This window comes from Thamnophis sirtalis, unplaced genomic scaffold, assembly GCF_051295495.1.
Source record: "Thamnophis sirtalis isolate CommonGarterSnake01/CBP01778 unplaced genomic scaffold, rThaSir2_p1.2 scaffold_7, whole genome shotgun sequence".
In the NCBI taxonomy this organism is placed as follows: domain Eukaryota; kingdom Metazoa; phylum Chordata; class Lepidosauria; order Squamata; family Natricidae; genus Thamnophis; species Thamnophis sirtalis.
Window position 1 is genome coordinate 42,880,270 of NW_028261387.1, and position 26,408 is coordinate 42,906,677.

The 26,408-nt window shown below is 40.2% G+C and overlaps 1 protein-coding gene across 2 annotated transcripts; it reads left to right on the forward strand.

Annotated features, from left to right (window-relative positions):
- Nucleotides 1–25,981, forward strand: ELOVL1 (ELOVL fatty acid elongase 1). 2 transcript variants are annotated; one of them, XM_014053450.2, is made up of 9 exons: nucleotides 1–152; nucleotides 7,363–7,444; nucleotides 8,773–8,840; nucleotides 16,936–17,126; nucleotides 18,036–18,116; nucleotides 18,332–18,388; nucleotides 18,757–18,862; nucleotides 21,697–21,833; nucleotides 23,743–25,981. In XM_014053450.2, the coding sequence occupies exons 3-9, from the start codon at nucleotides 8,795–8,797 to the stop codon at nucleotides 23,986–23,988; spliced, it is 864 nt and encodes a 287-aa protein (XP_013908925.1). In that variant the 5' UTR covers nucleotides 1–152; nucleotides 7,363–7,444; nucleotides 8,773–8,794; the 3' UTR covers nucleotides 23,989–25,981. The 2 variants fall into 2 exon arrangements, with proteins under 2 accessions (XP_013908925.1, XP_087575960.1); XM_087719834.1 differs by lacking the exon at nucleotides 1–152 and adding an exon at nucleotides 511–664.
- The last annotated feature ends 427 nt before the right edge of the window (nucleotides 25,982–26,408 follow it).

The window sequence follows — 26,408 nt, forward strand, 5'->3', positions numbered from 1 at the left end:
CGTGGCTCTGCCAATCGCCGGCAGAGGAACGCTCGGGGCGGCCCCCTTTAACTCTGGGGTGACTCCGAAGCGGGTCCACCGAGAAGGAAGTCGTGCTCGAGCCGCTCTCAGGGACGCGCCGCTTTCCTCCCGTTTGTCCGAGCCACTGGCGGGTGAGTGCGGTCGTGCAGGGAAGGGGGGGGGGGAGATTTCTCGACACTTTTTAGGCGGCTTTTCGGGGCCTGCAAGAGACAGCCGCGTATCCCGTCTGACTTCAGGCGGCTGCCTCCCTCCCCGTTCTTGCATTCCCCACCTGCCACACCCTATCCGATGCGGGCTTGGGACCGATCTCGCCGCATTCTCCCCCTCCGCGTACCCGGGAGCTTTTTTTTTTCCCCCTTCTTCCCCCTTTTCGCTCAGCCGGCGGGGAAGTGATTTCCTCTCCCGCCTGCCTGCAGCGCGCGTGACGCAGGCCGACTTGACAGGAGCAGAGCTCCCCGAGCCTTTTTAAGAGGCGGGAGCATTTCTGCGTGAAAGCAACGGGAGCTGGGCAAAGAGGCTGTTTCCTTTCTCGGAAGTCGTCTGGCACGGGTTCGCTTACCGCAATGAGTTGAAAAAAATGGGAGCGAGAGGCGGCGGCGGGGAAGACGATGACGACGGGATGCTGCTTCAGAAGAGGCCGAAAGTATGTTCGTTAAGAGAAACGGGGCCGGAGAAACTGAAGCGAGTTGGGAAAAGGCCACTATTCGCCCCGGTCTTTCTGACGGATTAATCTGAGGCAAAACTGTCGAACCGTAGAAGAAGGGAAGGAGGCACAGTTGCTAAGCGAGATTCCCCCTCTTCCCCCTCAGCGTACACAAACTCAAGGTCTTCTGACGTCAGTGTGACATTCAATAGGGGAGGCTTTTTGTAATCTTGCAGTCTGATAATAAATAAAACAATCTAACGTTGATATGTAGCTGTTGAAAGCATAGGGATTTGGGTTTGGTGCTGGGGCATCATAGACTTCCTTTAGGTTCCCTCCTTTATGTGAATGCTGAAGTTGAATTTAACCATTTCTTGTACATCCTTTTCTTCTTTCCCTCCCCCCCCCCTTCTTCTTCATCCTTGTTTGCTATCCTTAGAAAAATCATTTCCCAAAATAGGATTAATTCTAAAAAGGAACAACCGTTTCTTCAGGAGAAATGGTCAAACTTGTATTGTGCCTGCTGTAAGTTATTGTGCACAATCTTCTGTGGTTGCACAAATTCTTAAGTAAAAGTAGATGGGTTGGAGTAGCAATATCAGAATGTGTAAGCAATAGTTTATAGCTCACCATGCAGTTAGAAAGGGACAGAAGTAAGTTAATCATCTGCTCCCCTTCCATCTTTGTTTTCTTTTCAAATATATGATGATAAGACAAAACCTCAATCTAATCGTTGTTCTCAAGGATAGGGATAAGGAAGTAAGGAAATGATTTATTATGGCTGCACATCTATGTAATATGTTCTGAGCATCAAACATAACAAAAACAGAATTTCATTAGAACAAAAAACCAACAACTACTGAGACATGCATTTGGCAAGAATTTGCAACGGTCAGTAATCTCTCATATCTATATGCATGCTACCAGCTGTGTTAAATTGCTTGGCAAGTCATTACCCGTTGATTCCTTCAAATTACAGTGCTGAAAATTTTCTGAGATACTATAAAGATTAACAATATTTTATGTCACAACCTTTATGGAGTAGAGACTCTTCATCATATCTGATCAAGGTACAGAAAAGTTATCCCATAATGGATGTACTTGTTACATGCATAATAATTAATTTTTATTGCAACACTATTTTCATTGGAACAGAGCAAAAGGGCTACTCCCTTCTTAGTAGGCTGATACTGCTGTTGGAATTTGGGGGGGGGGGAATCTCAGGCTCACGAAAAATTTATTGGAAATTTTTGCATTTTTAACTTTTTTTAACTTTCTGTATTAAACATATTTATGAAGCTTACATTTAGATATAACAACATTTCCTATATCAAAATCAAATACACATGTTTCTTTGTGAGTTTTTAAAAGCTTCTAAGCAAAATATTTGTAGAATGTTTAATTTTTTCCTCTGTTTTGGTCTGCTTAAATTTCTATTCTCTCCGTCATACAAAGTTAGAGGAACCTTCTGTTCCAAAGTTAATTCCTTTTTATGTACATTAGGAATAGTGAGACCTGATAAAAATGTATGTGAATTAAATATATAATCAAATCTTATATTTTTAGATTCAATAGACAGAGGTGTCATAGATTGTTCTACTTTATTTCAGTTGTATATCAAGACAGTTGTATGCTCAGTTAGAGAGAAGATATTTAAATCTGACCTCACAATAAATGCAATATTTAAAATTGAGTATGTCATTGCTATTGATTTGTTAGAACTATTTTACATTCACCCAAAGTCCCAACTAAGCACAATAGCAACTTTTTTCTTTGCTGGGCTGCTTTCATCCTGCATTTAGAGTTATTAAAGTTTCATGAAGATATCCGATCATGGGTGAATGGATTGTGCGAGAAGATATTCAGTCAGTTTTCTTCCTGATACAAAAAATTACTTCTGATTGAGGTGGCCTATAAACTTGTTTTGCCCACCTTGTATGGCTGATTCCTGACAAGAGCTGAGTATGTGGAATGTAGTTGTGCTGGAGGGCACATTACTGTGCTTAGCTGACACCTCAATTACATCAAAGAAGTTGTATTCTATGGCAACAGTATTTCAGGGAAATGAAAATCAAGTTTGTATTTTAAATAATTTAAATTATGATTTAAAGTCTTCCACTATTTCCATTAATTTCTTTTCCACTAAACTCAAGTTATGCATCTTGCATTATAAATTTCACCATTCTATAAAAGAAGACACTGTTCACCAGTTGGTCTAATATTGATATAAACACATATTGCTGTTAAATAGTTTTGAATACAGTTCCAACTATTTCATTCTAATATGCCCTATCACCATTTCCTCCTTCACCATTCTGAAACAGATGAAGTTGGGGAAATGTGCTTCTTCCAATCCCTTTATTAATTTACAATGCTGTAGCATGTAGGAGCCTATTGAAGTAGTAGTAATAAAAGCCATGGAAATCTATGGGCAGGGAAAAATTGGTATATTTTTTCCTCATTTGTTTATACTGTATGAAAAATAAAAGAAAAACATGGCAGTATGGGGGACCTATGGAGAACAGTAGATTTAAAATGTAACTTGCATCTGTTCGTGACTTTCTGAAAATTCAGAAAAATAAAAATTCAGCTGATAGATATGTTACAGTCTTTTGACAAAAAGTTAAATTCTGTTTTATGTAAACAGCAGATTAATGTATGCATCTAATATTTAAGTGATGTTTGTAATTGTGTAGTATTCACTGGGGAACTCTCACCTGGTTTGGGTGATTGTCCAAGTGCTGATTTTGGAGCCATTATTGAATTCTGTAAAATAAATCTGTGAGGGTATCTCATAGAGGATATTTCCTTAATAGTTGAAACCATCTACCATATGAATGTATACATCCTAGCATGTACTCGAACTGTAAATGATTAAGGAAAGCCACGAATGCTTGTCTAGGAGATTATGTGGTCAAATAGTTTGTTGTCAGAATCCTTGGCATGCTGGTAAATAAAAGCAGAAAAATATTCTGTCTATATTAGAGATTTTATCAATTGTTTAGGTACTAAATCCATCTCTCAGTCTAACTATGGCTTATGCTTTGCTGGTTACCTGGAGCAGATGCATTTTTTTCAACCTACCCATGAAAGACTCATACGACTATCCCATTTTGGCTGTCCTCTTTGAAACAAGGAACTACTTTTAATTGTCCTGGACCTGTCATTAGTAGAAAACTGCCAATATGCATTATGTTTATATACAATGTTTTAGATGGCTTTCTAAATATTGCAGCCTTCTATTAATTCCACAAGATATTGCCTAGGATTTAGGTGGATTTAGATATTGCCTAGGATTTAGTTTTACAGGAGGTGAATACATGGGATGAAGTTAGTGAATGGCTTTTACGTATTCTTTCTCCTGTCCAAAACATTAACTTAAAAAGAGACCTCAGTGTTTTGAGGACTGAAACATTTTAATTGCAGGACCAGTAGCAGTTCAATTACAATGAAATGTTTGCCTTAAGGCAGGTAGGATCACTGCCTGCTCAATTCTGGATTATCACTGAGGAAACACATGTGATTTTTATTATTGATACAATCTCTGTGATTTCTACCTGGAGAAGGGGTGGCAGGGTGTAGCAATAGTTGCTGCTATACTAAAGTTTAGTAAAGTTAAAATAAAAGCCAGTTTGGGCTAGTGGTTAAGGCACCAGGCTAGAAAGGAAGAAACCATGAGTTGAAGTGTTGCCTTAGCCATGACAACAAGCTGCATGACCTTGGGCCAGTCACTCACTCTCAGCCAAACTCACCTTACAGGGTTGCTGCTCTGAAGAAAATAGGAGGAAGGTGTGTTGGATATATTTGCTGCTTTGACGTATTTTCAAATCTATAAAGGTGGGATACAAATAAACAAATAGAAATAAATAAGAGTAGTTTGGTTTCTGATAGTAAGCCAACACTAGTGGTTCTTGCTCATATTTGATAGTTTGACCTGATTATAATTGCAAATAATAGCTTATCTCTTATTTTTATTGAAATATTATTACATTTTACTGAATTGGAAATGTTTTTGTCTCCTTCACAAAAATATATTTTAGATCCCCTTTCTGGGCCTATCTCACTAGATGTCACCAACATGATCAAAATGTGGCCTGCGGGAGATTTGAAAGGATTTAACCTGGCATCTCAATGTGGGGAGCTATGACTTACTAAGAACTGTTAATAGTGTAGATTCCAGAGGAGAATATGATTGAAATAGAGTCCATTTACTTCTCCCTTTGGACATAACAGTCTTTTAAAGGGCAGCTCTATACTAAGTCTTTTGACTTGATCAGTTTGTTCATCTATTACAAGCTTTAGATTCTATAATTTTATATGATTGTTAGAACCATAACGGCCCCTTTGCAATCTATTTGTACTGTTAAGGCAGCTCTGTTTTAGTGTAGCCTACTGTATGGTACTTCACTGAACTAGGGAAAATATTTATTTTAAAAAACTATGACTTATTCTAAAAGAAGTAGCTATCTAATACAGTTGAACTATTGGAAATTAGTATGTATGGTTTGTGGTGAGTATAATGCTCTGAATATAAAATTGGTGTTGGAACTTCTGTTTTCAGTGTTGTCCTCCATTTCAAGGGTATTTTCCCTACTGATCTGGATGTTCTGCACAGCCTCACTTGGCAGGGCAAGCATAGAATCCCCTCCTCCATCTCTATGCATCAATATGCTATTGAGAGATCCTTCTCTGCATCTATGTGCGTGGTAGTACCAGGCACAACAATTCTATGCAAGCAACTCATGTGGGTGTGGGGTTTTGTGCTGTTGATTTCAGAATGTCAGTGAGTTGGAGGTGCGGCCAAGCTAGGGGTTTGATGTGTCATGTTACAATTTTGCCAGAATACTGTTTGTACAGGTGGGTGGAACTGGAATTTGGGTATTAGATTACAATAATAGATGCACAACTGAGCTTTATTTCAATATGTATTTCCAATTAACATTTCTGTGATTCCAATTGGAAAATGCATAGTGAATGTGTTCCTATGTAGATATTCAGATCTGCTTTATTGCATGTGATGGGAGGAGGGATGATTTCCTGATTCTTTTTACCCTCATGGTTTGAATTCTTATAGCACTAAAACTCTGTTACATTATTTCTTCTACCTAAAGTTGATGGCAGTTTAATTTTAGTGAGCAGATGTCAACTAAAACATTTTTCTTGTCAAACCAGTGAGGGATGGGGGAGGCCTTTCAATTTTAAAGCCATTTTAGCAATCTGTAGAATGTTGCTAGTGAAAATTCCTACCACACTGTTCCAGTCTGACCTGTTCAATGCTTTGGTATGCACTGGTGCCAGGGCAGAATGATATCCGGATAATATATGGCCCCATAGTGTATAGGAATAGGATTTTGAGAATATCACAGATTTCAGTTGCATTTTCTAGTTTATTTAAAGAACTGTGATGTATTCTTGATCTGGGTGTTTGTATGGCACAATTGCACCATACACTAGACTGTGGGGCTGGGCTGCTTATGTGGCAGAATGCTGAGCAGAATTCCCTCCAGCTCCCAAACAGGCTGAGCAGGTTGAGCCCATGTGGAGACAATGACTGCTCCATCTCTGTATTCTACTGATTGTGCAGGAAAGTGTATTGGACACTTCATTGCTCCCCCCCCCCTCTGTACTATGTAAAAAAAGAATTATTTAGACCTGATTAAATCTTACCCTTTGAACAGAGATGCTCATGTAATCTTCTATAAGCAGGGAAATGTACATTATAGTATAGAATATCCAGTGGGAAAATGAATGTTGGGAATATTTATTACTGATATATGGTAATCATTTTCCTATTAAATACAAAAGCATATAAGTTCTGCTTCCTTAACCTCTTGAGGAACTAATATGCCTGCAGTATTTGTGCAATATGGGTCTCTCGTGTGCTATGCTCAACTATTATTCATAAACGGTAAACTCTTGCGGTATACACCAGTGAGTCAACGAATAGCCATTTCCTATTGCCCAGCTCAGTTGCTTACGTTTTGCCCTATTGCTTCAGTGGAGTACAGATGATTAGACAGAAAGATAGGAAACTTGGTTTCTCTTTAAGAAATCTCCATATTCCTCCACATCATTTCAACAGCAATTGCCATGATTTGAATAGTGGGGAGAGTTTGCATTGCATTGTAGCCGGGTATAGGGACCACGTGGGAATGAATAGGATGGGAGATTTAAAAAATGTATCTTAATTTAACGGAATTTCATAACCTTCCAAGAAAACTACATGGATGAATCATGAATGTTTGGACAGAAAAAAACCTAGTTTCGTTTCCCATATTCACACCAAATCTATGATGAGGTGAATTGTTTCAGGGGGAAAAGTTAAGTCTTCCTTTCATGTAGATATTATACTTTAGAGCAGGCATGTCCAACCCACAGCCTATGGGCCACATGTGGTCCTGGACAGCTAGTAATGCTGTACATTGTAATCCACAACATTATTATGTGCATTTATATATATTATCTATTTTATATATTTTATATGTGGCTAAGACAATTCTTCATTCAATGTGGCCCAGGCAAGCCAAAAGATTGGGCATGCCTGCTTTAGATATTTTGAAGCAGTATTATTTGTACTTCTATCTTAGCTTCACTGTCAGAGTATATTCCTATGTACAGTATAATGATAGATAGGAAAGAACTACATATAATTGATGTGAACTGTTTATCTTAATCTTCTGTCTCTGTTGTACTTTCAGGATTGTTCTGGTTTTGCCTGACAAATTTCTGAAACCCAGAGAAGCCAAGAACAATTGGCAACTTAACACCACCAGACACCTGGTATGCCCTCCAATTTTTTTTCTTAGTCCTAAGCTTGTCTTCATCTTTCACTGTTCATTCCCTTAGAAATTCTTTAAAAAAAAAAGACTGGATCCTCTTAAAGTGAGGCTGTTCTAAATTGGCTTGTTTGGTCTTGTTGCATGATGTATACTGATACTGTCAGTCCCTTTTCCATCAGTAACAGCTTATTTTGAATTATCTGTATTCTGCTTGGATATGTTAGTCTTTCTTGGCATCTTTCTAAGTTGAGTCACTATACCAAAAATAATATTTTAGAAAATGACTTGTGATTTTTCTTATTCTGCATGTCGTATTTCTAAGGTTGGCTACTTAAATATATATTTTAGTCATGTTAGAGTAGTTATTAACATGCTGTCCTGAAAGCCTTTGTTGTTCTGATTTATAACCTGTTTGGTTGATCAACAAAATAAATTTCAGAAAGTAAAAGTAGCATTTTTTATTTTGCACTTGCTGCTTCAACGTCTAAGGTAACATATAGTTCCATTTATATAGCATGTATTATTTTCTGTTCATTTGAACCAGGTTAGGGTATTATTTGACCTCTACCTCCATATTATGAATAAACTGATTTCCTACATGGGTTTGCACGCCTCTTTAAAAAATGGTGTTTAGTTGGAAACATTCAGTACTTCATTTTTTTTTTCATTGAAGGAGCCAAGTTGTCTAAATTGTTTTTGGGTGTCTTTTATTACTCAGCTAGAAAATATTTTCTGAATGCAGTCAGTTTGGTCTGAGAGATGTAACCCCTAATCCACAAATAATAATTTGGGTTGCAGTTTCAAATGTATCAATTGTAGTATAGATAAAACCCACTCTAAGCCTACTGTTCCTTCTTGAGAAGGTCATGTGACTTGTATAACACATGCGGGCACCAATTGTTTATCCTGAAGGTTAAATGAGACTTTGGAGCTGCTTCCTGTAGACCAGGTGTGTCCAACCTTTTCACTTTCCTGGGTGAAAATAAATTGTCTTCGGCCACATTACTAGCTGTTCAGGACTGCATGTGGCCCACAGGGTTGGACATGCCAGCTCCAGACTGAATGTATCTGAATAGCTTTGTTTCACTGGTACTTTTTTTTATTTGTCAGTACTTGCTACTGGCACTATCAAAATCATTCATAGAAAAATATTCTAGGTGTGTTCAGCAAAAACAAGAATTAAATCATTTATTTTATCCCAAAAATAATTATGGTTTGTTGAGAATTGGGTAATAAACAGAACTATTCATTAATTGCATCCAAATAAAAGTATGATTTGCAGGTTGTCCAGTTCTAGTGCACTGACTAACACTTTCACTTCTTATGCAGAACAGCGACTAATACTGTTACCATGGATGTGTTGGTGAACAGGTATCGAGACTTCATGAAGGGAGCAGGTGAGCAGATCTTAGCCGAATGACTAAAACTATTTTTTGTTTTGTTTTTATTCCTCTTCCTCCCCCAAAAGGAAACAGGTTTAGGCTGATAATTGAATTTACTGAGGAAGATGATCCAAAGGTTTTGCTTTCCGTATTTCAATAATTGGAGTATTCCCCTTGAGCAGCAATAACTACCAGTAAATGTTTCCAATAATTGTTGATTAGTTCTGTATATTGTCTTGGATGAATTTAGCCCATTCCTCTTTATCGAACAGCTCCAACTTAAGTATCTAAGTGGGCTCCCTTGCATGAACTACTCACTTTAGGCCTTTCACAATATTTCTACAGGCTTAATTTCAAGACTTTGGCTCAACCATTCCAAAACATTAACTTTCTTCTGTTCTAACCATTTTTGGGTTGTTTGATTGGGTTTTTGGGTTGCTGTCTTGCTGCCTGATCGCTTCCTCTACATATACATACATGCATATGCCCTGACATTTTCCTGTAGAATTTGCCAGTACAATTCAGAATTCAAAATTCCATCAATGATGGCAAACCATAGTCAGCAAAGTAAGCCCAAACTGTGGTATTATCAGCACCATATTTCATACATGGGATAAGGTTCTTAGGGTAGAAAGAAGCACTTGTCTTTTGCAAAACTTAATACTTTTTATTCAAGCCCATAAGTTCTTTTTTAGTCTCATTTCACCATAGAACATTCTTCCAGTAGCCTTTTGGATTATCCATATGGTCTTTCGCAAACTATAGATGAGCAGCAACATTCTTTTTGGAGAGTAACGGTTATCTCCTTGCACACTATTTCTCTGTGGAAATTAAAACAACTTTCTGGCCAAAGTATATGTATTATGTGTAGAAAAATGAAGCCATGAAATGTCATAGGAAAATTGTGTTGGTTTTTTTTTTAAAAAAAAAACTCATACTAGATCGGTCCTGGCCCATTCTGTGGGCAACGTCTCTTCTTGAAATATCCATGAACAAAATAATGGAACAATCCAACCTGAACAATTAGCAGACAAAAAAGGAGGTGACAGCTAAGTAGCACAGCACAAGACAGGGTCATCTTTAGGCTAAGGCTGATAGGTACTTGTCCCGGGTACCAAATTGTAGAGGGAACCAACACTGTCCCTCCTTCTGAATCGTTCTAAAAAAGCAAATCTTTGTAATGGCCGGAGCTGGCACGATTAGTCCTACACCCTTGAACCAGCACTGGCACAAGATCTTTGGGTAGTTGTCCAGATGAGAATATAAGTTTGGCCTTTCCTTGGCAAAAACTGCATAGCAAGAAATTGTAGTCTACTATTAGTTGCATCAAAGCAATCTCTTTGGAACTGTCTACTGTAGTGGCTGTCCGGAGTTTTCTGGTCTTACGAATGATGACATTTAGTTTGTTAGACAATACTCTTGGCTTTTTGAGATCTATTGGCATATTAAGACACTTTGCTTTTAGTGTGAACTGGGTTAGTTGAACATTCCTGTGGAGGGTAACAGTGGTAATGAACTACTTCCATTAGTACAATGACAGTGTCCATATTGTCTGACAAAGGACTGGTGGAGTCCAAACTCTTTGGAAAGTTTGGTAATCTCTTTTAGCCTGGTGAGCATCAACAACTATTTTTTGGAGGTTCTCAGATACCCCCTTTGTTTGATCCATATCACATTTCCACATTCCTGTGTTGTGAAGATCAGACTTTGATAGTGAATATCCAGAATTCTGTTCTTTCAATAGGCAAGAATTCCTATCTTTACACCCGATTATTATCCCATTGACTGAAATGCCTGATTCTAATTTCCCCCTGAAATGAATCCTTAAAAAGTTCACATACTTTTGCCACATATAAATATGTAGTTTTGGATCATTTTCCTCAATAAATAAAATACAATAGAATAGCAGAGTTGGAAGGGACCTTGCAGGTCTTCTAGTCTAACCCCCTACCTACGCAGGAAACCCTATACCGTTCCAGACAAATGGCTATCCAATATCTTCTTAAAGACTTCCCATGTTGGGACATTCACAACTTCTGGAGGCAAGCTGTTCCACTGATTAATTGTCCTAACTGTCAGGAAATTTCTCCTGAGTTCTAAGTTGCTTCTTTCCTTGATTAGTTTCCACCCATTGCTTCTTGTTCTACCCTCAGGTGCCTTGGAGAATAGTTTGACTCCCTCTTCTTTATGGCAACCCCTGAGATATTGGAACACTGCTATCATGTCTCCCCTAGTCCTTCTTTTCATTAAACTAGACATACCCAGTTCCTGCAACCGTTCTTCATATATTTTAGTCTCCAGTCCCCTAATCATCTTTGTTGCTCTTCTCTGCACTCTTTCTAGAGTTTCAACATCTTTTCTATATTGTGGCGACCAAAACTGAATGCAGTGTTCCAGGTGTGGCCTTACCAAGGCATTATAAAGTGGTATTAACACTTCACGTGATCTTGATTTTATCCCTGTTTATGTAGCCTAGAACTGTGTTGGCTTTTTTGGCAGCTGCTGCACACTGCTGGCTCATATTTAAATGGTTGTCCACTAGGGCTCCAAGATCCCTCTCACAGTTACTACTATTGAGGAAGGTACCACCTATATTGTACCTGTGCATTTTGTTTTTCTTGCCTAAATGTAGAACCTTACTCTCTTCACCATTGAATTTCATTTTATTAGATAGTGCCAGGGACGTGCACTCACTAGAGGCAGGGGAGGCGAGGCCTCACCAGTCTCCTCAGGAAAAGGAAGGAATTTTAAAGATTTTTTCTAAAATAATTAAGGCCAAGCTAGTTGCTACCAGACTTCAACTCACAGTGATTTGAAGTGTACATAGTGTTTAAGTATAGGAGGAGGCCAGAGAACTCGGGGCCTCCTTTGAATAAGGATTTTTTTGCCTTTTAAGGGTTAACCAAGGGTTAAAAGCAAAAAAATTAGTATGCAAATGAGGCCCATAGTTCTCGGGCCTCTTTCTGCAGAGGGCACGTGGTGGCTCTAGGAGCCACTATCCTAGCCTGCCTGGCCCTGGAGCCTAGCTAGACCGAATCTGGAATTTTGGCGTAGCTGGAAGGTATGTTGGTCAGAGGGAAGGGGCAGGGGGGAGGAATTCAATTTATTTGTAATTTAAATAATTGTCATTTGTTTTTATTGTCTATGTGTGTGTGTGTGTGTGTGTGTTTCTTCACTCAAAGAAACTCTCAATTTGAGAGAGAATTTGCTTGAGAAGAGAGGGAAGGAGCAGACGCAGGGAGAGGAGCCTTGTTTGTTTGAGAAGAGAGGGGCAGCCCTCTCCCCCCCATCCTGCTCCCCTCTTCCTTTCCTCCTCCTCCTCTCCCCTTTCTTCGCTGGCTGCCACCTCGCCCCCCTCCGCCTTCTCCGTCCCCCCTGCTGTGTCCGCCAGGTATCTCGCGTTTATGGCGGGCATAAATGCGAGACGCCTGGCGGACACAGACTTGGGGATGGAGGAGGTGGGGGCGAGAAGGAACCGCGGAGGCGAAAGGCGAAGAGGGGTGGGGAGGATGTTTGCAGCCCTGGTTCTGTCTCCCAGCTAGCAGCTCCAGGAGGAAATGGCGAAGAGGGGTGGGGGTGGGGTGTTCCAAGAAGCCCCCTCCCCTTTTTGGCACTCTGCAAGGCCTGCCGGAGCTCTGGGAGAAAGCGGCGGGAGCGGAATGCTGTCCTCTATTGCCGGAAAGTCCGGCGAGGGAAGCGGGGCTCGTGGAGACTTGCTCGCAGCCGGCTTCTCTGGAGCGGAGGGGGGGGGCGATAGAAGCGGAGCAGATCGCAGCGGCAAGAGGATCTGCTCCGCTTCTATCGCCCCCTCCTCCGCTCCAGAGAAGCCGGCTGGAGCGGAGGGAGGGGCGATAGAAGCGGAGTGGATCGCAGCGGCAAGAGGATCCGCTCCGCTTCTATCGCCCCCTCCTCCGCTCCAGAGAAGCTGGCTGGAGCGGAGGGAGGGGTGATAGAAGTGGAGTGGATCGCAGCGGCAAGAGGATCCGCTCCGCTTCTATCGCCCCCCCCTCCGCTCCAGAGAAGCCGGCTGCGAGCGAGTCTCCACGAGCCCCGCTTCCCTCGCCGGACTTTCCGGCAATAGAGGACAGCATTCCGCTCCCGCCGCTTTCTCCCAGAGCTCCGGCAGGCCTTGCGGAGTGCTAAAAGGGGAGGGGGCTTCTTGGAACACCCCCACCCCTCTTCGCCGTTTCCTCCTGGGGATGCTGGCTGGGAGACCGCGGCTCTCACTCCAGCCTGCTGTGTGGGGGGGGGGGGAGCCGCTTTCTTTCTTTTTGCCTCACCAGCCAGAAGCTTCACCGCACGTCACTGGATAGTGCCCAATGTTAAAGTTTGTCAAGATCCTCCTGTATCTTTAGCCTGTCTTCTGGAGTGTTGGCTATTCCTGCCAGCTTGGTGTCATCTGCAAATTTGATGAGTTCCCCATTTATTCCCTCATCCAAATCATTGATGAAGATGTTGAAGAGTACTGGGCCTAAAACAGAGCCTTGGGGTATTCCACTGAATACTTCCCTCCATGTAGATGCAGTTCCATTGAGGATTACACGTTGAGTGCGGTAGGTCAGCCAGTTACGAATCCAACTGGTGGTGATGCTGTCCACATTCTACTTTATCTAGTAGTAGGTTATGGTGTACCTTATCAAATGCCTTACTAAAGTCCAAGTAAACTATATCCACGCCATTCCTCTGGTCCACTAGTTTTTCAAAGAATGCAATAAGAATAGTCTGGCATGATCTGTTTTTAACAAACCCATGTTGGCTTATGGCTATTACTTTGTTTACTTCTAGGTGTTCGCTAATTTGTTTCTTGATTATCTTTTCCAGAATCTTTCCTGGTATTGAGGTCAGGCTGATAGGTCTATAGTTTCCTGGATCTATTTTTTTCCCCTTTTTTGAAGATGGGAACCACATCAGCGCTTTTCCAGTCCTTTGGCAGTTCCCCAGTGCTCCAGGATCTTTGAAAGATATAGTTCATTGGTTCTGAAATCTCATCTGTCAGTTCCTTCAGAACCCTGGGGTGTAATCCGTCCGGGCCTGGTGATTTGAAGTTGTGTAGGGTAGACAGGTGCTCATTTACCATTTTCTTCCCTATTTCAATTTGTGTTCCTAATCTGATTTTTGTGGTGCTGTTTTTGATAGGTTGGTCTGTTTTATCCCTTTGTGTAAAGACATATGCAAAAAATGAGTTAATGAGTCTCCCTGTTGCTTGTCACCTTCTTGCCACTTTTTCCCAGCAATGGACCAATTGTTTCCTTAACCTTTTTCTTGCTTTTAACATGTTAGAATAAGCTTTTTTTTTGTTATTTTTTACTTTTGTGGCAAGCCTTTCTTCATTGTGAGCCTTAGCTTTCCTTACTTCATCTTTACAGGCTCAGGCTGTTTGCTGATATTCTGCTTTAGTTTTGTCCCCCTCTTTCCACTTTTTATACTTAACTTTTTTGTCTTTCAATTTGTCAGAGAGTTCTTTATGCAGCCATGCTGATTTCTTTTGGGAGCTGTTATTTTTCTTCTTCATTGGTATTGTGCTAGACTGAGCTTTTGTAATCTCATTTTTCAAAATTTCCCAAGCTTCTTGAATTGCTTTCTCCTTGAGGATTCTCATCCATGGAATTCTTCCCAAGCTCTCTCTAAGTGTATTGAAATTAGCTCTCTTAAAATCCAAGATTCTAGTTTGACTTTGTTCTACTACTTGTGTTTGCATCATGTTGAATTCCAATATTGCCTGGTCACTTGCCCCCAGGGTTCCTGTGGCTTCAACACCTTCTATCATTTCCTCTCTGTTAGTGAGAATTAAGTCCAAGATGGCTGATCCCCTTGTTCCCTTCTCTACTTTTGGGGAAACAAAATTGTCTGCTAGGTTCGTTAGGAACCTATTGGATTTTCTGGTGCAGAGTTTGTTTCCCAGTTAATGTCAGGGTAGTTAAAATCCCCCACTACTATTGTGGTGTGCTTCCTACATACCTTAGTTAACTGACTAGCAAAAAGTTCATTTACTTCCTCTGCTTGGTTGGGTGGCCTGTACTATAGACCTATAGCAATGTCATTTCCCCCCCAACCTTTAATATTGATCCAAATGCATTCAAGATAGTTCTCATTTCTGTAGAGAGGTAATTATTTCTTATATATAGTGCAACTCCACCCCCTCTTTTATTTGGTCTATTTCTTTTAAATAATTTGAATCCTTCTAGCTATATGTTCCATTTATGGGTTTCATCCCACCAAGTTTCTGTAATGGCAACAATATCGTATCTGCCCTCATTTACTTGAATTTCTAATTCACCCTGTTTATTCCTCATACTCTGTGCATTGGTGTATAGACATTTGAGTCCATTTTGATTGACCCAGTGTTTACTGTCTACATAACCTGTGTTATGCCTGACTGCCCCTATTTTCTTGCCACTTGTATGATTCATGCACATGGTATGGCACGATTAAATGCTTGGTTTTGCTTGACAGCAGGAGTGATAATCTTACCTGCACAAACATATATGTTACATGCACTGATAATCCTATGAGTTTCAGATTGCTGGGGACAGAAATGTTCTGTATTAATTAATTCTCTGTCCCGCTGTTCAGTTTAAATGTTTATCCAGAAAATCTGTGAATTTAATGCCAAGTAATTCACTCCCTTTCTTGGATCGGTGCAAACCATCTCTTTTGTACAGTTTTTCATTGGACCAACTGCAGGAATCATGACTAATAAAACCAAAGCCTTCCCTTTTACACCACTCCTTTAGCTACACATTAAACTCTGCTACACGCTGGCTCTTCCCTTTTTGTTCTTTATATACTGGTAAAACCTCTGAAAAGATAAGCCTGTAACCTACACTACTAACATACCTCAAGCTCTAGAAATCATTCTTCACAGAAAGTACATCTTTTTGAGACAGATCATTTGTGCCAAGATGTATAATAGCATCAACGTCACAGTCCTTACTTGCATTCTTGACTATCTTAAGAATATGCCTCTTGTCTCTGCTGGCAGTAGCACCTGGCAGACACCTGACCTCTTTTAAAACCTCCATAGCCTTTCCTAAATTTACATCTCTTATGATTGAATCACCAACCAGAAGGTGACTTCTCTTTTTACATACCTCTTCTTGTGCGACTGATGTGTGATACCTGGGTCCCCATTTCACCTTTCCAAAGAAAGTTCTTCATTTTGCATCATGATCCCCTGCTTATTTGAGTCATCATTATCACAACTACCTTGACCTGTCTCTTTAGTGTCCCCATTAAGGTCAGCAAGGGCGCTATATCTGTTATACTGGGTCACAGCAAAAGCTTTGTGTTTATGGTTCACAGCTCTCACTCTGCCAGATCCCACGGTTGTCCAGACTTCTCTTCTCCTGTAGGATCTTTGCGGTAGAGGAGGCTGATAGAATGGCATCTCCATAATGTGGAATGGCCGAATTGGGCACCTAATTTCTGCTTGGAGAGCACAGATTAGAGATTCTAGATAGGTAATCTGTCTATGTAGACTAGTAATTTGTTTACAAAGGGGACAGTATCCCAATTTGAAAAGAGTACTGCAAAAGACAGGTGCAAAACAGCTATTACATTGAACTAAGTCGGTCATTTTGAAATAAAATAAAATCACAATCTCAAGCACACTAATCCAGAATGTATTATTGCTATTTTGGTTTATAGATATGATTTACACACCGTTAGGCACGTGGGTTACTACCTAGTCCTCTTTGTCTCTCTGACTCCCCCTTGTAGCCAGCAGCTCCAATCACCAGCCTCAGGGAAGTTCAAATGAAATGGAGTTAAAGGGCCCCTACTGTAGTCTCTCTGACTCCCTCCTTGTAGAAAATAGCTCCAATCACCAGCCTCAGGGAAGTTCAAAAAATCAATGAACAAGTATAATGTTTTTGACATTTGTTTAATTTGGTTTTCTCTTATCTAGTTTTAGTACTTGTGTGGATAAGCAATCATGTTTTAGGTTATATTTATGCAGAAATATTCAAATTTCAAAAGGATTCACAACTCTTTAAATACCACTTAAATATCCCTAAAAACTATCTACTCCAGGTACATTGGATACTGATAACAAAAGATTTAATGTGTTGCAGGATCCTTACATATATATATATATATATATTTTCCACAGACCCCCGGATTGCTTCATATCCACTTATGGATTCTCCTTGGCCTCTGACAGCTATCTTACTGGGTTATGCCTATTTTGTATTATCACTGGGGCCACGGCTCATGGCCAACAGGAAACCTCTGAACCTTAAGAAGTTCATGATACTTTATAATTCTTTTTTGATGGCACTATCAGTTTACATTGTTTATGAGGTAAGCTTCTCCCTGTATTAAATTTTATCTGTAGCTTACACTGACTCTCCAACATCAGTTTCAAGGTCTAAGACATAAAAGTTCAAATTCAAAGTTACCGTAAGACATACAAATAAGTAAAGATTCAGTTCAAGAGAACATTTCAGGTTCTTCAAACTTATTAAAAATGTTTTCTCAAAATGAGAGTTTGTTTTATATTTGAGATAGTAGGCATTAAAATTTGATGCGATACAGAGGGCTTATTTCCATGAATTTTGAATTTTTTGTACTAGGAATGATACAAATGACATTGTAAAAGTAAATGATTATTAATAGGCAATCTTACAGCCACATTTTATAAATTAGACAGCAGAATTTTTACTATTAGGCTACTATTATACAAGGTCATGTATTTTTACCACCTGTTATATTGAACGACTTCTCTGAATCCTTTTATGTTTCACTGTGAATGCACATTTTTCCCAAGTAGAATAACATACGGGATTTGTCTTGATATGGACAAATACAATGTTATTACTGATATTTCATTTTTTTTCAAAATTATATCAGTGTCATTCAATGAGATAAGTATAGTACATGACAATTATATCTTAAAAACCTACTTTGGTGTTGATGCAAAATAATAATAAGTGTAATACTTGCATTGTAGCAGTATAATATATAATATATATAATATATAATATTTATAATATATAAAAACATTGCTTCACTAAAAATATAAAAAGACGTGGATATTAGTTATTAAGTGCATTGATATTTATTTGAAAATTTTGTAAAGTTTGGTCTGACCCTGCTCAGCATATGAGACCTAGAAAAGAAAGCTGTTATGAACCGTGACGTTTTTGGAATGTACTTTTAATGAAGAAGAGGTCTGGGAATGATAATTTCTAATAGTTTTTTTGTTTGTAGTTTTTAATGTCAGGCTGGCTAACTGGTTATACATGGAGATGTGACCCTGTTGATACATCCCAGGATCCTACGGCTCTTCGGGTAAGCTTGTTTTTCATTTTCCTGTCTTGTCCTCCCTTCATTCTCCCTGTACTCTTATGTTTCTCTTATAAGTTGTGTTTTCTTTACAGCCTTTGGTGAAAGTGTTCTAAAAAGAATGTTGAGAAGGGAGACTATAAAGGGAGAGAAAAGTAGAGGGAAAAATGGGATTTTAATTTTTTGATGGCTAGGATGTTTAACTTTTGCCTTGTTTCTAGATGGTGCGTGTGGCATGGATCTTCATTTTCTCTAAAATCATTGAACTGATGGATACAGTAAGTGACTCTGAACTTCTGATGATTGATCCTATTTTTGTAGTTAAAGCATAGGTGATTTTCACCCAGTATCTTTAGATGGTGGCCACTCAAGTTTACTTATTCTTCCAGCATTTATATTCTTATAAAATTATAGTGGTCAATCTTTGCATACTTTGCTGCATTTATGCAGCAGGATGTTCTGGGTGGGCCAGGCTATATACTTTCTGATAAATACAGTTATATTTAAAAGATTGTCTAACTTGATGGCCATATTTTGGAGACTGCATTGTGGTCTTTTTTCTCTAATTTAGATTTGGTATAAATGGATCAGGTGTAAATATGCTACTAGCCAAAACCTGAAACCTACATTGCATTGTTGTTTCCAGGTGATCTTTATCCTAAGAAAAAAGAATGAACAAGTGACCTTTCTGCATGTTTTCCACCATTCAGTGCTACCCTGGAGCTGGTGGTGGGGTGTGAAATTTGGTCCAGGTGAGATTTTAATGGGGGATTTACTCCAGAACTTGATTCCAAGATTTGAAAAATTTGTATCCATAATTATTTTCATATATGCCTTTTTATAATATGGTATCTCATGAATACATGCAGTATATGTGTGTTCTCATTATAGGCATATGTACTTGAATATATAGTTTATCTATCCAAGATATTATAGGAACAACAAGACAGTCTTAGACTTTCAACTATCTGCCCTCATCTGCTTCCTTTATTATAGTCATGTTTGGATAGTAGAAGTCCTGGATGTTTTCAAACCTTTCTGTTTCGATATATGTAGATTTTAAAATAAAATCTTTCTTCTTTTATTTTCCTGTCATCATTAAAGTCTTAGCTATTGCAGGTATTTGAAGAGGTTGACTCAGCCTTCCATCCTTCTGAGGTTGGTAAAATGGGGACCCAGATTGTTGGGGCCATATGCTGACTCTGTAAATTGCTTAGAGAGGGCTGTAAACCACTATGAGGCTGTATATAAGTCTAAGTGCTACTGCTATTGCTATTTCCAGTGTTTAATTATCATGTTAAAAGAGCCGAGGTGGGGCAGTGGTTAGGGTGCAGTACTGCAGGCCACTTCAGCTGATTGTGATCTGCAGTTCAGTGGTTCAAATCTCACCGGCTCAAGGTCGAGTCAGCCTTCCATCCTTCCGAGGTGGGTGAAATGAGGACCCAGACTGTGGGGGCAAGTTGCTGACTCAATTTGCTAAAAAAAAATTTGTAAACCGCTTAGAGAGGGTTAAAAGCCCTATGAAGCGGTATATAAGTCAAATAAACAAACAAACAAACAAACAAACAAACAAATGTTTCCAGGTGAAAGATCAGTGTGTGTATTTGTGTGTATGCATGCATGCATGTGTGTGTATAATGAATATTTTTTTTTATAAAAAGTCACACATATATCAGAATGCTAGAATTTTTCTACAAATATCAGTATAATAGTTAGGCATATGGTAAATGGTTATAGAAAAGTCAAACAGAATATTATATCATCAAATATTTTAGCATTCCTATTTAAGATATTTTATGTTGCTTTTCTAGACTAAAATAAAGTTAGTGTATGTTTAACATTCTAGACTAGAGTCCTAGGGTTAAACCTGTCTTTAACCATGAAAGTTCACTTGGTGACTTTTGGCCAGTCACTATCTCTTAGCCCAATTTGTTTCACAGTGTGGTTCCAGCAAAAATTGAATATCCTAATACCTTAACTTTGAGCTCACAAAGAAAGGGCATGATAAGATTCTCATAAATAAATAAACAATAAATATTCTTCCAAAGTAATCTACAATGCAATATCAAATCCAGAATATTAAAAATATTTTAAAATGGTCTAAAGATCTAAAACAAATAGAACTTTATACTTAACGATATTACAAAATACATTTAACAGTTAAAAGAAGAATTAAAAATGACCAAGTGAATTTTTCTCATTAAAGTAGTTTGAATGCTATCTCTAAGATTTACCCCAAAAAGAAAAAAACCCAGTAATCTCAGGACAGCGAGTTCCACAAATAAGCAAACACCACGGGAAACTGGTTTTATTTATTTATATATTCATTCTGTTTATTCTAGCTGTCTCAATGGCATATCTATAAACAAGGTCCCCATGAGTCAGTCCAATATATTTAACCAATTGTTTTAATTTTCAGAATCTGCATGCTCCATTGGCTCTGTTTCAAGTGTTGAGAATGTATTTTGGTGGATATTTAGTTTTATCTTTTCAGAAATAAAACACTTGAATGTCCTAAGCTAGGTTACACTTACATGTAACACTAATAACAGGCAAAATATTTTGACTGTATGTACTGAATACAAATTACTGGCATTTTTTATCTCATACCATTTTGATCCCATGTGCCCCAAATGAATTTTCTTTGTTTTTCTAATATTTATATAAACCAGGGGTGTCAAACTCAAGGCCCATGGCCTGCATCTGGCCCATGGGGCCGGTCTGGAAAATGCAAGGGACTGGCTCGCGGTGCCTTTGTTAGCAAAAATAGGGTGTGGGATGGGAACGGGCAACCCCCCCCCCCACAACCGCTTTTGGCCTTTGGAGTTCTCCAGGAGGCCTTCCAGACCCAAAATGGGGCTTCTGGGATGCTCCAAGAGGCCTTCCAGGTCCAAAACAGGGCCTCCGGAGTGCTCCAGGAGGCCATCCTTGACTCAGAAGGTTATAAAAGGGAAGAAAAGTAAAATATTTTACTTCTCAGGCTTGCAGAATTCTGCTACTATAGTGTATGTTAATAATTTATAGTTCTAGTCATCCTAGGGAATCACTTTCTTGATCGGAGAGCCGAGGTGGCGCAGTGGTTAAATGCAGCACTGCAGGCTACTTCAGCTGACTGCAGTTCGGCTGTTCAAATCTCACCGGCTCAGGGTTGACTCAGCCTTCCATCCTTCCGAGGTGGGTAAAATGAGGACCCGGATTGTTGGGGGCAATATGCTGACTCTGTAAACCGCTTAGAGAGGGCTGAAAGCCCTATGAAGCGGTATATAAGTCTAACTGCTATAACTGCTATCTGGTCTCTCTCAAAAGGTGATCAAGTAGATCAAGTAAGTATTTAAAAAAAATCACAGAAATGTACATTTCCCTATTTTTATAAGTTTATAATACCATGTCTGCAGAGGTGTGGTCCTGTGTCAACACCCACCATGACCACACACCCAATGGCCACGGCCACACACACACACTTCGAGGTCAAACTCAATCCTCATGTGGCCCTCAATGAAATTGAATTTGACACCTCTGATATAGACACTAAGGTCTAATTATTTCATTTATCCTCACCTTTCTCCTTTTCTCTGTTACTGTACAGGAGGAATGGGCTCCTTCCATGCTATGGTGAACTGTATGGTACATGTTGTGATGTACTTCTATTATGCACTCTCAGCTGCAGGACCTGCTTTCCAAAAGTACCTCTGGTGGAAGAAGCACATCACTGCCATTCAACTGGTAAGTAACAAAGGGAAAAAGATAGGCAAATTATGCCAGCATTTTTTATTCAGTTGTACAAACTATTTTTGGTCACTTCATCTGATTCTGTTTCTTTTGAATAGCTAATTACAGAAACTTGGTAACCTACCATATTTTTCAGAGTATAAGATGCATCTTTTTCCTTCAAAAAAGAGGCTGAAAATGTGGGTGGGTCTTATACACTGAATGCAGCATTTTTTGCCTCCCGAACCCCTGCCCCCTTCACCAAAATGGCCGTGCATAGCTTTAGGAAGCTTTCAGAGTGCTCCTGGGAGCTGGGGAAGGCAGAAATGAGCGAAAAATGGGCTGATTTTTGCTCAGTTTTGCCCCCAGCCCCAGGAGCACTCTATAAGCCTCTTAAAGGCTATTCATGCCCTTTTTTTGGCCAAAAAAAACGTTTTTGAGAGGTCTGCAGAGTGCAAAAACTTTTTTTTAAAAAATTGCGTCTTCAAAATCTTGATGCGCCTTCTACTCCGGTACGTCTTATACTCCGAAAAATACATTAATTTTATATTTGTTGCCTATTTTGAGTTTTCCCTTTTCTTCCAAGGATTATCCATCATTACCGTGTTTCCCGAAAATATGACATGTCTTGAAAGTAAGGCCATGCCATATTTTTCAGGTGGGCAAAAATATAAGCCCCCCCCCAAATAAGCCCCCTTGACAACCCCCCCTCCGGCCAGGCAGAGCACCGCTCACCAACCTAGCGGTATCCCGAAGGCACCAAGCTATGGGAACCGGGGGGAAACAAAGGTGCTCGCGTTGCTTGGCGCCTTTGGGATACCGCTAGGTCGGTAAGCGGCGTTGTGCCCAGCTGGAGAGGGGGTTTGCTGGGCGGCTGTTCCACTCCCCAATCGCGCGCCTCCCAGCCTCATGATGCCCTGGCACAGCTTCACTGCGTTCCTTGCTGCTACCCGTTGCTTTTTAAAGGAACAGTGGGGAAGGGAAGCAGGCAAGCAGCTGTAACCGTTGGGGGTGGAGATGTTGGGCCCTGAGGCGCGCCTCTTACCTTTCTGGCTCCGTCGCATTTCCCGCTATGAGTTCAACTGGTGAGGGTTTTTTTACAAGGGGCTTTCCTGGACGAAATGACAAGGAACGCAGCGGAGCTGTCAGCCTCTGGTAGCAGTAGGACACGCATCTCGCTTCTCCCCCCCCCTGCTACCCCTCGCTAAAGGGACGTCGGGAAAGGGAAGCAGGCAGGCTCCCTTTACCATTGGGGCGGGGTGGGAGGTGTTGGGCCACGAGGTGTGCCTCTTACCTTTCCGGCTCCGTTGTGGTCCTTGCCATTGTGTCCAGGGAAGCCCCTGATTAAAAAAAAACCTTCTCACAAGGTCAAGAAATTTGATAGAACTCGCAAGAAGGGTTCCTTTTTTACCAGCGGCTTCCCTGGCCACAATAGCGAGGAACACAGCGGGGCTGGACAGGTAAGAGGCCCGCCTCGCTTCTCCTCCACCCCCTGCCACCTCTCACTAAATGGACGGTGGGGAAGGGAACCAGGCAGGCTGCCTTTACCATTGGGGTGAGGTGGGTGGGTGGCGTTCCGTCATGGTCCTCGCCATTGTGTCCAGGGAAGCCCCTGGTTTAAAAAAAACCCTTCTCGTGAGTTCAAGAAGTTTGATTGAACTCACGAGAAGGTTTTTTTAACCAGTGGCTTCCCTGGACACAATGGCGAGGAGCACGACGGAGCTGGAAAGATAAAAGGCATGCCTCACTTCTTGCCTGCCCCAGAAAATAATAAGCCCTCCCCCTATAATAAGCCCAAGGCCATATTTCGTGGGGCAAAAGAAAATAAGACCCTGTCTTACTTTCGGGGAAACACGGTACCTGTGAGTAGAAGCTCCAACTGTCATCTTTATTTATTTCATCAGTGCCTTGTTTCTCTTTCTAGCTGCAGTTTGTGATTGTCTCCATCCACATCTCCCAGTACTACTTCATGCCTGACTGCAAATATCAGTTCCCAATCTTCATCCACCTCATCTGGATTTATGGAGTTATCTTCTTCATTCTCTTCTCCAACTTCTGGTACCAGTCATATACCAAAGGCAAGCGTCTACCCAAGTTAATGGCACAACCTCAGCAAAACGGCTTCCACGAGAATGGCGCCATTGCTAATGGAAAAGTCAAAGCCAACTAGGGGTGGATTCAATTAGCCCCATATCTGGGCTTCTTAACCAGATCAAGTGCCTACAGACTGTTATCTTGCAGTTCCAAACCACCTTCCCAACTGCCCTGTTTCCCTTGTTGCCTCGCTTTCATCTTTCCCCAAAGGAGACAGGCTGCCTGGGCTGTCGGTGCTGAATCCAGCCCAAGGCCTCCAAAGTGCCTATGTCTGCCCTGGGCTGGGCTCCCTTCAGAGCTGGACCAAAGCAGAACCCTGACAGATGGGACACATTTATCCACTTAATTCTACGTACACAATGTGATCTAGGTGGGGATTTTTGTTCCTTTGCTCTCCCTACGTTTGTGTTGTCATTTATTAATTCTGTTTATTTACCGTTGGTATTCTGCCATTCCTAATCCTTTCCTACTTGAATGTAAGTAGTCCCTTTTTGCTGGGGGTGGGAAATAATTCCTCCTGGAGATAATTTTTCCTGCTCTGTGTGCAGATGGGGTACTACTAGGCAAGTCTTACTGCCTTGGCTGTATTCCTCTTTTGGCATTGCTCCTCAGCTTTGGCTGCTTTGATCCCAGGACCTTAGCAATAACTCTGGACTTCAATCTCCACATGGCTTGATGACTGCAAGCTCTTATTGCACTGAGGCCCAGGGAAAAGAAATAGGACCCTGTTGTCCAGCTTGTATGCCATTGCTCTGTGTGCCTTTTAAAACATTATTGAATCTTTCCCGAAGAACAGAGGCTCCCTATTATCTAAATTTGGGGAGGACTTCTCAAGAGGAGGTATATCCCTCCTGAATTTTCCATTTGTATTCACAGAAATAAATGGATAGAAAGAGAATAGTCATTCTGTTCTTGATTTCAAGGCCTTGATGATTGTTTGGTTGGGCCTGATGTGCGAAAAGAACAACTTTACTGTAAGTAGTATGTTAGTATTGTTTTTCAGTTCCAATGACTACTGCTTCTTGCAGTGAATTGGTATCTTACTTAAAGTTGGTTTACTAGATGAGAGGAGCTGAAAAACTGAAATCAAAGTCCTGTGAACCGTTGCAATAGAGTGGTGGCTATGTTCTGGCTCATCTACAGTGCATGGTGTCAAGCATCAGATTATTTCTGCTCAAGAACACAGGAATTCAAATTTTACTAGTTTTCTGGTCCATAGAATACCTTCCTTCAAAGTTTAATACAGCATTTAAGTCCTTGACTCCTGCTTGTCCTGTCTGCTATTCCAGGCAGGACAGTGTTAGTTTCTTTCTCTTCTTATATGGACATTCCTTCAGATGCTTTCCTTTTTGCACTGGTTTAGAATCTTGTTGAAGCTCCAGCTGCTGGGCATTATCCTCCTGGGCTTGAAAAGACCTGTAGTCCTTGGTGCTATTGCCTATGGTCTGGTTGAGTGTGATAAGTGGAAAAGCTACAAATACTGTGTGTGGGGCGTGCAAAATAATTCTGCAATAGAATGAATTGGAAAAGTAATCTTAGTAGCAGATCTTAGATCTGTATTGCATCCTAAATTCAGAGTGCCAAAATATGAAAGCAAGGATATATTGGCAAATATAAAAAGCTAAGGCACTAAGAATACCTTTTATGTTGTTAGAATAAACTTGTATTGGTCTCTCTACCTCAATGCTAGGGGTAGACTAACCCAGACTCTAGATTATGTGCCATAAACATAATCTAAACATAAACATGTATATACTATTGGAGAGATTTGTATAACCCAGAATATTTTGATACATTCACTGGCCATTCTGAAATAAGGCAATCTTGTTTAAAAGCCTTTAAGCTAAGTTCATTGTTAGTTTGAAATAGGTTTTGTAACACTATTTACCTTTCCACCGCTGATTATCCTGCTGTGTACTGTTTCCCAACCTGTGTCTGAGAAATCCTAAACCAACGCTAATGGCAACCTTTAAAACTGATACCATGTTTGACTGAGAAGCTTTTACAATGTAGGGGATACTTAGGGGTACAATTTGGAAAAAAGTAAAAGATACTTGTTTGTTCTCCTATATGTGTGCCTGCTCTCAACATTTTTTGCTGTACTTATATTTGATGATAATCATGCAAGGGTGATGAAAAATCAATGTGATACTGTTCCCAAATTAGACAGTATTTGGGATACCAAATTAGACCCATTCTATAATGCTCTTTTTTGTAAACCTGAAGTAAATTTCTGTCCTACGAATCATTGGTTCGCATGAAATCTAATGAACAAACCTTTATGGAGTTATTTTTTTTCAGCGTTTTTACAAGTGCTGGTTTTAGTACTTTTCAGTCACATAACATTCATATTACCCTAGTATCTTTCTGATGTGGTGCATTTTTGAATAGCCATGTGCCTTCTAAATAGGATATAGTTAACTGCTCTAAATTTTGAGTGATTATCTGCAGTTTTCTGAATGAGTAGGTATCAGAATTGTTTGCTTAGACTAGTTA

Coding starts and splice junctions, on each gene's coding strand:
- ELOVL1 (XM_014053450.2), top strand. CDS start 8,795: ATGGATGTGTTGGTGAACAGGTATCGAGACTTCATGAAGGGAGCAG. Junction 17,127..18,035: donor CAGTTTACATTGTTTATGAG/GTAAGCTTCTCC, acceptor TTTTGTTTGTAG/TTTTTAATGTCAGGCTGGCT. Junction 18,389..18,756: donor TCATTGAACTGATGGATACA/GTAAGTGACTCT, acceptor TGTTGTTTCCAG/GTGATCTTTATCCTAAGAAA.